Source organism: Ictalurus furcatus, chromosome 5 (assembly GCF_023375685.1).
Source record: "Ictalurus furcatus strain D&B chromosome 5, Billie_1.0, whole genome shotgun sequence".
Lineage (NCBI taxonomy): Eukaryota > Metazoa > Chordata > Actinopteri > Siluriformes > Ictaluridae > Ictalurus > Ictalurus furcatus.
This window is the reverse complement of record NC_071259.1, coordinates 1,026,896-1,039,322: the sequence shown is the minus strand read 5'-3', so window position 1 is coordinate 1,039,322 and position 12,427 is coordinate 1,026,896. Positions and strand designations below refer to the sequence as shown.

The 12,427-nt window shown below is 40.7% G+C and overlaps 1 protein-coding gene across 1 annotated transcript in view; it reads right to left on the bottom strand.

The window, feature by feature from the left end:
- Window positions 1-1,693: 1,693 nt before the first annotated feature.
- Window positions 1,694-12,427, bottom strand: part of LOC128607269 (alpha-2-macroglobulin-like protein 1) — a 33,499-nt gene continuing 22,765 nt past the window's right edge. Inside the window, exons 25-35 of the mRNA XM_053623943.1 lie at window positions 10,719-10,800; window positions 9,865-10,021; window positions 8,774-8,848; window positions 7,967-8,129; window positions 7,190-7,383; window positions 6,211-6,426; window positions 5,982-6,100; window positions 3,189-3,297; window positions 2,952-3,017; window positions 1,846-1,951; window positions 1,694-1,734 (exon numbers count right to left, since the gene is read on the bottom strand). Of these exons, the coding sequence (XP_053479918.1) occupies window positions 1,694-1,734; window positions 1,846-1,951; window positions 2,952-3,017; window positions 3,189-3,297; window positions 5,982-6,100; window positions 6,211-6,426; window positions 7,190-7,383; window positions 7,967-8,129; window positions 8,774-8,848; window positions 9,865-10,021; window positions 10,719-10,800 (1,328 nt within the window). The remainder of the gene's footprint in view (window positions 1,735-1,845; window positions 1,952-2,951; window positions 3,018-3,188; window positions 3,298-5,981; window positions 6,101-6,210; window positions 6,427-7,189; window positions 7,384-7,966; window positions 8,130-8,773; window positions 8,849-9,864; window positions 10,022-10,718; window positions 10,801-12,427) is intronic.

The window sequence follows — 12,427 nt, the reverse complement described above, 5'->3', positions numbered from 1 at the left end:
CACCAATACGATATGCTATGCATATGCTTACAACTTTCCCTCATAACATGTGCTTCTATTAATTGGTTATTATATGCCTTGACAATGCGTTGATGGGGCTGCCAAACGTCATCTACAAGGAGGTATTTCATGCGAGAGCAGGTGTCCCTGTTCTATTACTGACAAGCTAGACAAGTCAACTGCATCAACATGCTCCTGCATTACTGCATCTGCCTTCCTCAGCACCCTGGGAGTCACAGAGGGCGAAATAAGTATTGGATGCGTCAACATTTTTTTTCAGTAAATATAAATGATCACATATGACTATAAATGAATATAAATGATCACATATGACTACTTTCCCCTCTTCTCATACACATAAACAAGCTCTTTCAAATATAATCTCTCTCTCTCTCTCTCTCTCTTTATTCATTTAACAGATGGTTTTATCCAAAGCGACTTACAAGTGAGAAAATACAAACAAAGCGATATCAAGCAGAGAACAATACAAGTAGTGCTACCATACAAGATCCATTAATTGAGTTCCAGATGAAGCAAAGTGTGCAAAGTAGAGGTCTAGTACAGATATATATATATATATATATATATATATATATATATATATATATATATATATATATATATATATATATATATATATATATATCACTGCTGACCTACTACCAGAAGATGCTCTGCAGCCTGTGGACATGATAATAGACAAGTATAATGTCACTTCTAACCCTAAACCTAGAAGTGTGAAGTTGATGATTTTAGGTGAGATAGTCTTCAATAACTTGTTCAACTCTTAGCAGAGTTTACTAAATAAAATAATGGTTATGTGCCAAACATGTCTTGGCTAATTGACTATATTTGAGATAAGTGGAACATTATGTACATTTCTTTTTCTCTTCAAACCATCCCTCATGATAATAGATCTTATAATAGAGGTATAGATGAGCTTTTATTTATGTTTCCTGTCTGTATTTAGTTTGTTTATCCGCTGTAAAGAACATCATGTCTGCTGCTAATCATTCCCAGTCTTCGCTGAAATCTTCTCTGAAAATCCGGTGTCGATTTCTGAACTCCACAGATTTTAAGAGCCAGACGTAGACGTGAAGTCCATCGCTGATGTAAATAACTGTATCTGTGTATGTAAATATGCCACAGTGATATAACCGATGGCCTTAACAATGCTATTTATACTATGATACTTGTATCATACCTTTAAATTGTTAGCACAGTGGATTAATTACAGTGATAGAAATATAAATCTACAGTATGTACAGGGAGGGATGTTCTCAAATGATTTTTAAGCACCAAATAACCTTTTTTTTTGTCAGGTGGTATACAGATTTTACACAGTCTGAAGGGCACACATTTAATCATTTTATTAACATTTTTTCTCAGCACCTCATCAATTGTGATTACGTCTACAGTATAAAGAATTCTAAGCAGATGATATACAATGTAATGTTGAACAAAGTTGAAATCTCCTGCATTGTGTCCGTTACACTCACACCAAAAGACGTACCGTATATTTAATTTGATTATAATAACAAGACAGATTTTCCTTTAAGCTAAAAATAAACTGTCCTTTAGTACTTACTAACCTTTTGTGAAATTGCAAAGTTTTTACTGTAGATGAAAGTAAAATATGGAGAAAAAAGTGAAAAGGAAAAGAGATGATGGATAAAAGTGCACGTTTTCTGTATTAAGTGCATGGTGAGGTGTAGTCAGTTACAGCAGAGTCACCTAAAGTCAAAGATAAAAATAGAAACCATGGTTAAGTTCATACACTAAGCTTTTTGGACAGAAAAACATCTGTTTTTAATGATTGATAAAGATTAACAGAATGATGCGTACCGGTCTCGTAGTAGTCGTAAACCTTCACGATGGCTGGTTTCAGATTCGCCACTGCAATGTCCTGCACGATCCTCAGGGTGTACACCTTCTCCACTCCATTTGTCAGCTGAAACAGACAGATATTAAACAAAATTAATCCTCCTGTTCTGTTCAGACCATCTCATTACATTTTATAGCAATGTAGAATAATAATAATAATAATAATAATCTTATTTCAATCTTGATGCAAATAAAACTGATGGAAATCGAGTCTGTGATCAGGGATCCCGCTGATGGCCGATGAGGACAGATTAAGAGGCGGAGAAAATGAGATTAAAACTAACGTCACCCTTATATACCATGAAGTTGTTTCTGATTGGTCAGAAGGAATAAAACTCTCTGTGGTGCTGTTATAGTAAAATACTAAGTGACAGGGTGGTGTGATGAAGCGGACTTACTGTTACCAGCCCAATGCTGATTATTTTCCTAGAACAGCACATCCCCAAGTGTTTTATTCCTCTTATATCACAACAATTTCCAAATACTGTTAAAATACAATTTTTATTAGAGAACGTCATACTTTTTTTTTTTTAATCAAATTATATTTATATTTAATTCTGTGGAAGATGTTAGTTCCCCTTCTCACTTAGGTTATATCAGCTATAAACAGTCATTCTCTCACCAGCCTCTTTGTTTCTCTATCAAAGTTAATACGATAAATCATTTGACATGTTCCTGAGAAACCACAACATGTAAAACCCCTTCCTGAAGATGTTGGAATTTTTTTTTTATATTACAGCTTTACCTCGGACTGTCACAAAGCACTCACATTGGAGACTCCTTCCATAAATGTAACATAAATATCTGTTTACAGAAAACTATATCAACAATTATACATTTTTAATCTGTTTATGTTATGGAAAATTCATCAGCACAGAACTGTGATAATTTTTTTATAACAGCAGTTCTGACAGTTTTGCAGCTACAAATCACAGGTTTATATGAATGTGCTCATTCTAATATGTTATTGTTGTGGTTTTAGTTAGATTTTAATAGTTATAGAGATGATTTTAACATGAACATCAGAGGAACCCAGTGTTTTAGTAAAGCTGTGTGTGTGCTCTTACTCCATTCAGGTAGATAATGACTTCACCGTCAGCTTGATCCACACGTTTCACAGATCCATCAGTCGACTGTAAGAACAAAATCAAACATGTGAACACAAACTGATCCAGTAATATGATAACAAGTAAAAGTGTTCGATTTGTGGAATGAAAACTGTTCTGTCACCACGGCTGAACAACTTTTCCTTGATACTAGATGTTCAGTGTATAATATTAATTAAAGTTAAAGGTCTACGTTACATTTGAAGTGCTGTTCACAAGTGTCACAGATGTTTCGTCCGCAGTGAATCCAGACAGAAGCTTGACGTTAATGATCACCATGTTGGTCACCAATCGTTGACCATTATACCTGAAATTAAAAGATCATTAAATCCTTCACATTTTCTGATTTGCTCATCAAATGTTATGAAAAGAATTCTAATCCAATTAACTCAGCTTTCTAAAAGTAAATTCTACCAGAGAAAATTTACTCACATTATACTCAGATTATGTTTATTATTTAAGAATGCATTATTTAACACTGATGCAGATCCAGTGTTTTAACTGTCTCAGAAATCCTTATAAATATACATATAAATGCTCACATAAAAGATATCTGAACATTATGTTTATACATCTCACAGATTTTTATTTATCTAAATCAATGATTATAGATTATTTAATGAATACACTATAATAAATACTTTGTTTCATTTTGTGGTCTGTCTTGTGACCCTACAGTAACTTACATTATAGCAGCTATAAACAATCGTTCCACAATACACACGGTGTCTCCACCATCCAGTAGCCAAAAGGAGAGTATAAATGGGTGATCTTCCGCTAGTAAAGGACTCTCCTGGTGCGCTTACTAACTTGGTGTATTTTTTCAGAAAGCTCGAACACGACCGAAAGCTCCACCCCTTGGCTATATACATGATGAAGCTGAAAGGCCGAACCCAACTCCAGGCTCTCATGGCCCGTTCTGCTCAGTCATCAACTACATGCAGGAGATGCAGAAGATTGACCAGGTGACCCTAAAAATTCAGGAGCATATGCGAGCCGCCCAGGAAGAACAGAAAAGGGTGTACAACTGTCCCACCCAGGCTCAGGAGTTCCAACCTGACGATCGGCTCAGTAGCTCCTGCAAGTGTCTGGCTCAGTGGCAGGGCCCGTACACAGTCCTTGAGCCGAAAAGCACCGTGTACTTCCTGCAGCAGCCAAGTAAGCGAGAGGAGACAAAGGTCTACTACGTGAACCTGCTGAAGAAGTGGATAGAACTGGCGGCGGTAGTGTCGGCGTTCGCGGCCCTAAGCACAGATCACAAAAAGGGTACCTTGGTAGAATTGGGGGAAGATCTTACCCCCACACAAAGACAGAAGCTAACAGAGTTGGTGGGCCAATTTACTGATGTGTTTTCCACCTCCCCAGGAATGACGCAGCTGGTCCACCACGAGATCAAGACCCGTTCAGGAGTAGTGGTAAGACAGCGGCCCTACCATGTCCCAGGGGCCCGTCAAAAGGCTATCGAGGAGGAGGTCGGCCGAATGCTGCAGGACCACATCATAGAGGAGTCCAACATCCCCTGGTCCAGCCCCATTGTCATTGTGCCAAAGCCGGATGGAAGTATGCAGCTCTGCAATGACTTCCGGAAGCTGAAACAGGTCTCCGAGTTCAATAGCTATCCCCTCCCCTGAGTGGACGACCTCGTGGAGTGACTGGGGAGGACCCGGTTCATATCTACCCTGGACCTAACGAAAGTCTTTGGGCAAGTGGCGCTGGCACCGGACACAAGACCGAAGATGGCCTTCAGCATGGCCACCGGGCATTGGCAGTACTGGGTTCTCCTCTTCAGGCTACACGGAGTGCCCACAATGTTCCAGCAGCTGATGGACATTGTCCTGCGACCCCATCGTATGTTCGTGTCCACCTACCTGGACAGTGTGGTCATCCACTCCTCCACTTGATCAGCCCACCTATTCCACCTAGGGGAGGTTCTGAAGGAACTCCAGAAGGCCGGGCTGATAGCCAACTCCAAGAAATGCCACCTAGGGCTGACCGAGGTACAGTACCTGGGCTAGTGTATTGGCCGGGGTATGCTGAAGCCACAGGCGAAGAAAGTTGAGGCAGTGAAGGACTACCTCGGGCCCACATCGAAGAAACAGGTACGTACCTTCATGGGGTTGGCAGGGTATTACCACAGGTTCGTGCCTAACTTCTCCTCTGTAACCCCCCCCCCCGGACCTTTCGAAGGAGGACCAGCAGGACCGGCTGAAACAGTCTGCGGAAGCAGAGCAGGCGTTGCAAGCCCTGAAGGAGGCTCTCACCAGCGCCCCAGTGCTGCGGAACCCTGACTTCACCCTTCCCTTCTCTGTGCACACCGACGCATCCGAGACCGGGTTGGGTGCTGTCCTCTCACAGACCTTCAAGGAAGAACAACACCCGGTCCTCTACATCAGCAGGAAGCTGTCACCCGCTGAGAGGAGATATGCTGCTGTGGAAAGAGAGGCACTTGCAATAAAATGGGCCATCGAGGAGCCCTGTTACTACCTGGCCGGTCGGCACTTCGGAGCGGCCGCAATACACGGCTGTCGGCCGATAAGCAGCGTGTCCGATCTCCACCATCCAGCAGCTGAAAGGAGAATATAAAAGGGCAATCCTCCGCTAACAAAGGGAGAGAGGACTCTCTCGGTGCACTTACTAACTTGTGGTGTGTTTTTTGCAGAAAGTTCGAACGTGAACGAAGGCTCCATCCCTTGTCTGTATCCGCGACGAGGCTGAAAGAGAGAACCCAACTCCAGGCTCTTGGAAAACCTCCAGCATGGCACGTACCGCCCCACGGATGACCCCAGCACATTAGCACTTCCCCGTAGGGACCACTCCTACATGCACACACTACCACAAAGTGTAAATAAATTCACTACGTTTGACACTTAGCCTCGTGTCTGTCTGTGCTTTCCCCACTGATGGCTAAACTCGCTACAGCATGTATGCACATATTAATAGATCTAATTCTCCATTCTTGATTTATGTCACGTTTTTGATTTTGGCACTCACTTGACAGTAATTTTCACTTCCAGAGATGAATTTGGGACGCTGCAGTTTCCAGATGCTGAGGCAGAGACAGCAAATGAAGTGTGGTCAGGAGGAGGAGGGACGTTGTAACTCAAAGTTAACTAGAGGGAAAAAAAACCCCACAATATTAGCACAACTCATCCACCTTTCAGTCATATTTAAACCTAAGGAGATGACGTGTCAGTAATGTGAGAAATGGTGATATACCGACCTGCACGTACACACAGCCTGTCCCTTGTGCTGTGACGTTGTAATCTCCAGGAACCTCCTGCAGCTTTCTCTCCTGATACAGCAACCTGTTACTCTGATTGATGGTAAACGTGTTAATCAGCCCTGATGGTGATGTTATTGTAACAGTAACAGCTCCTGCTGGACTGTAGGTGGCGACACTGTATTTCGCCAAAGCCTGGAGAGCCACGACAGTGTCCTGTATGATGGATAAGAGTATAAAGAGAACAAAAATGCGATCAAACTGTATTCGTGATGGAGTTGTTTTACCAAAGTACACATTTTAATTTAAGTGACTACTAACCATATGTGTACTTTAATAATAATAATAATAATAATAATAGCTTTATTTTTTAGTATATATCAAAAAATATTCATACATAATAGAAAAGTAATAGTAAGGTACCTGATTTTCTCTATTTTTACACGATTAAAATATTTATTTAAATATTTAGAAAATGTTACCTTTAAATACTAAATTTTGATATTTAGTTCATAATTAAAATAGTTATAATTGTATAATTATATATTTTTTTATTTTTTAAATTTGGAAACCCTAACATAAAGAGAAAAGTAATTGGACAGAGTGAGATATGGATGAGAAATTAAGCTAAATAAACTGACCATTGTGTCCAAGTATAACTGAATTACGCTTTAATGATGCAGTGCATAAAAAATGCAGTCTAGACTTTGGGACACACTTGTAGATTAGCTACTAGTGCAAATTCATAAACAATATTCCAAAGTAAATAATATAGATGTCCAGTTATTCCTTTCATTTTACTTTTCAATTCAGTACATCAGCTGGTCACATAAGCTATGACATAGCTGTTCATTTTTAAATAACATTTATGCAATAATTAGCAAGTGCTATAAGTATATTTTTGTGTAAATGGTGTGAAGTTAAAGGGGGAAAAGCCATTCAAACTAAAATATGAGACTGATGTGTTGAAGGTTTGTACCTGTGTAGACGCGAAGCCCCCGAAGGCGTTCTGCTGCTGAGAAAGCCAACGGACGATGCTGGTACTGTAACCCAGATCAAACCCGGAGAGCTGGGGTCCAGACATCAGAGCCAGAAGCACATATGAGGTGATCTCCACCTCCAAAGAGTCCGTCACTGACCCACTATCCACTCTGCTCCAGTGCCTCCCGCCCCCTGAAGGAGATATTAGAGAAATACTGAAGCCATTGACTCAAGGTTGTCCAATGAAAAGGTTTAAAAAGGTCTGAATGTGTTTGTACAGGGTACATTTCCATACGGATGCTTTCTGGGTGGGAGAGATGGTATACTCATTCCCCTGTCAATCACAGCAAGACTAGATGGTTGTTGGTGCCTGAGAGCTCATCTATGCAGAAGATGGCAGAGAGCACATTCCTCCGAGTGTGTTAAACTGCCCTGTTACGCAGCATGAACAACAGTTGCAGCTGGCTAGAAGAATGTGTTAGCCTTCACCCTCTCTGTTTAATAGATGTCTTATGATAGGGGAAGGCTGGATGCTGGGTGAGAATTGGGTGACCAAATTGGGAAGAAAATGAGGAAGGAAAGAAGTTCCAGTCTAAATACAGATACGGTTATTCAGAGCACTATGCAGATACAGATAGAGACAGTGTCATTATGTTACACCATTATTAAATATTGGCCTACACATGTACAGCGCCCTGTGTCAGCTGTTGAAGAAGGTTTGTCAATTTTTCCTTGTGTGGTGTTTTGATAGACAGACAGACTTGGAACATCAAACCTGAGACTATGGCCTTTGCATCCAGGTCTGAGATGAACGTGTTCCTCATCGCCTGATCTCCAGCTAGAGTGAAGGTGTAGAAAAGGAGAGCCTTGGCGTAGGTGGAGTTCACCTGAGTGTACGCATTCCTCAGGCACTCGAGACCCTTGTGCACCACAGAATCCTGTCGTACACATATTAACATGTGTACATCATGATCCATCCAAGAGAGTCAAATCAATAGTCCAAGTCCATGTTGTTAATTTCTTTGTTTTTTATACAATAAGACATTTTAAAACAAGGTGTTCAATATACATTTGTTTTTCCATAAATTATCAGACATAAAATCATCTGAAATGTACTCAATGTGTTTTTTTGTTTTGTTTTGTTTTTAGCAAACATCTAAAATAAATCCATCCAGTTTCTATACTGCTTTTCCTACTGGGTCGTTGGGAGCCTGGAGCCTACCCCAGGCAGCATGGGGCACAAGGTGGGGCACACCCTGAACGGGCTGCCAATCCATCACAGGGCACAATCACACACACATTCACACACCCATTCATACACTACAGACACCTTGGACATGCCAATCAGCCTACAATGCAGGTCTTTGGACTGGGGGAGGAAACTGGACAGCCCCGAGGAAACCCACACAGCACGGGGAGAACATGCAAACTACGCACACACAGGGCAGTGGTGGGAATCAGACCCCAACCTTGGAGGTGTGAGGTGAATTGAAATTGGGCATTAATGAATAGTTTTTATATTTATTTCAATTCGCCGAATTTGTGTGTATGGAAACTTTCATAAGTGAAACAGTTGACTCACTGTAAATGTATAATTGAGTTCCAGCATTGCAGCTGTGATGTACGCAGAGAGGGTCACCTCATCATTCACCCCTCCCTGAGAAAGTGAGAGAGAGAGAGAGAGAGAGAGAGAGAGAGAGAGAGAGAGAGAGAGAGAGAATATTACTGAATATTACTTTTCAGACCAAAAATTAAATATAGTTTATATTTACTGGTAGATTCTGACAGTAGAGCAGCTACAAAATGGAGGTTTAGATTAATGCACTCATTCTAATCTGATATCGTTTCTATAGTAACAGCTCATTCACAGGGACTTTTACTATGACAATCTACATAATAAATTGATTAAAAAATGTGTAATTGCTTATGATGAAGTTTTCTCTAAACAGAAGTTTATGTAACATTTATGGAAGGGGTCTTTAGTGTCAGCACTTTGTAACAGAGGAGTTTACTCTTTGTGGATTTAATGAGATAACAGTCCAAAGGGCAAAGCAAACTCAAAAATGAGTACAGGCAAAGGACAAAAGGTCAGGCACACAGTCTAGAGCAGGTAAAGCAGATAATCACAGTCAAGTGCAATGCAGAATCAAAACAAGTAATATCAACACAGAAAGGCTTGGTAATGACGGAGATTAGGGCAACTGAGCGTTTACTTTGCAAATGTGTAATGTGTGAGCAGTCTCTTTTAAAGCATGGTGTGAGTGTGACCGGGAACAGGTGTGTCTCATTAGCATTCTGGAGAAGGTTAATGTGTCTGTGTGTTCGTGGGTTTGAGAGTTGTAGGCAACACTGGCAATGTTTATAGTCTTTGGTGCATTCTGGGAAATGGAGTTGCTAGCTTGCTGTGATATGACAAGCTGTGTCAAGTTTCTTGTGTAACGAACATAAAATGTAACTATAAACAGATAAAGTGTCAATCTTTAATACACAAAACAATGTAATTGTTGGCACATTGCAGAGTTATAATAAGAATTAAACACTCCAAGATGTGCTGTTAGAGGAAAATAATCAACATTAAGGTTGTAGCATTAACTCCATTATTCATCACACCACCTGCTGTTAATTATTGTCCTCTAACAGCACGTGGTATTGGACTCAGACTGGTCTCCTGACCTTCATGTCAGTGTGGAAGAGTTGTCCCACTGAGGCAAAGCATCCGTTAGCCTGCTGCCGCTGACCGAGCCAGGCCTTTGCCTGATCTACAAACACCTGATCTACAAAGATGTATCTCTTGGCACTTCCGAAAGACTTCATCACGAACGCCGTCAACCTGAGAACACAAACATGATCAGGTCTGTAGTCTGAAATCAAAACCACAATATTATTTGGAATGTAGAAAACACTGCAGGACTCATTTGTGTTTCAGACGTCAACTTAAATGCATCTATATATAAATTGATAAAATTTTTAAACATCGGGTTCATTACAACTGAATAAATATATTATATTTAATGATTTAATATGGTTTTTAATTGTTTTCCGTGAGATGTTTATGGAGTCTCCAGTGTCAGTGCTTTGTAACTGTCAGACAACCGTTTATAGCCAATATAACAGTGAGACCAGGAACTTTAGTAGGCTTTCCACAACATTAAATATAACTATAAATTAATAAAAAGTATGATGTATCATTCGTATTCATTAATAATTAAGACTATATGTAATTATTACATTTTCATTGTTGGCATTGTTGTGGTATAAGAGGAATAAAACTCTTCAGGGTGGTAAGAGTAAATCCGCTTCATCACACTACGTTGATATTGATTATTTTACTGTAACAAAGTGACACACGTTATTATTTACATGACCACTAGTTTTTCTGTTTGTCCAGAATTGCTTTGAAATTTTACATTTTAGACATTCAGCAGGTGAAGCAGAAATATGAGTGCTGGTTTATTGGGGGGATGCGTATTTCAGTCTTTACTTGTTTAGTTTCAGCTTTTTTTACAGCTGCATTCTATGAGACTCACCATGTGTTGCCTGATGGATCACTCATCCCAAAAGCACTGTAAGATCCATCAGTGTGTTTGTAAGTCAGTTCACTCTGATATCCTGTACAGGAAATGAAACAAACAAGGAGTTGTGTGATGTTAATGCAATGTACGTGTACAGTGCATACAGTAAGTATTCACAGCGCTTCACTTTCCCCACATTTTTTATGCTACGGCCTTATTCCAAAATGGATTAAATTAATTATTTTCCTCAAAATTCTACAAACAATACCCCACAATGACAACATGAAAGAAGTTTGTTTGAAATCTTTGCAAATTTATTAAAAATAAAAACAAAAAAGGACATGTACATAAGTATTCACAGCCTTTGCTCAATACTTTGTTGAAGCACCTTTGGCACCAATTACAGCCTCAAGTCTTTTTGAGAATGATGCTACAAGCTTGACACTCCTATTTTTGGGCAGTTTCTCCCATTCTTCTTTGCAGGACCTCTCAAGCTCCATCAGGTTGGATGGGGAGCGTCGGTGCACAGCTATTTTCAGTTCTGTCCAGAGATGTTCAATCGGGTTCAAGTCTGGGCTCTGGCTGGGCCACTCAAGGACATTCACAGAGTTGTCCTGTAGCCACTCCTTCATTATCTTGGCTGTGTGCTTAGGGTCGTGGTCCTGCTGGAAGATGAACCTCTGCCCCAGTATGAGGTCCAGAGCGCTCTGGAGCAGGTTTTCATCAAGGATCTCTCTGTACATTGCTGCATTCATCTTTTGTTCGATCCTGACTAGTCTCCCGGTTCCTGTCGCTGAAAAACATCCCCACAGCATGATGCTGCCACCACCATGCTTCACTGTAGGGATGGTATTGGCCAGGTGATGAGTGGTGCCTGGTTTCCTCCAGACATGACGCTTGCCATTCAGGCCAAAGAGTTCAATCTTTGTTCAATCTTTGGTCTGAGAGTCCTTCAGGTGCCTTTTGGCAAACTCCAGGCGGGCTGTCATGTGCCTTTTACTGAGGAGTGGCTTCCGTCTGGCCACTCTAACATTCAGGCCTGATTGATGGAGTTCTGCAGAGATGGTTGTTCTTCTGGAGCGTTCTCCTCTCTCCACAGAGACATGCTGGAGCTCTGTCAGAGTGATCATTGGGTTTTTGGTCACCTCCCCAACTAAGGCCCTTCTCCCCCGATTGCTCAGTTTGGCCGGGCGGCCAGCTCTAGGAAGCGTCCTGCTGGTTCCAAACTTCTTCCATTTACGGATGATGGAGGCCATTGTGCTCATTAGGACCTTCAATGCTGCAGAAATGTTTCTGTACCCTTCCCCAGATCTGTGCCTCGATACAATCCTGTCTCGGAGGTCTACAGACAATTCCTTGGACTTCATGGCTTGGCTTGTGCTCTGACGTGCATTGTCAACTCTGGGACCTTATATAGACAGGTGTGTGCCTTTCCAAATCATGTCCAATCAACTGAATTTACCACAGGTGGACTCCAATCAAGTTGTAGAAACATCTCAAGGATGATCAGTGGAAACAGGATGCACCTGAGCTCAATTCTGAGTGTCATGGCAAATGTAAATGTGCTTTTTTTTTTTAAATAAATTTGCAAAGATTTCAAACAAACTTCTTTCATGTTGTCGTTATGGGGTATTGTTTGTAGAATTTTGAGGAAAATAATGAATTTAATCCATTTTGGAATAAGACTGTAACATCACAAAATGTGAGAAAAGTGAAGCGCTCTG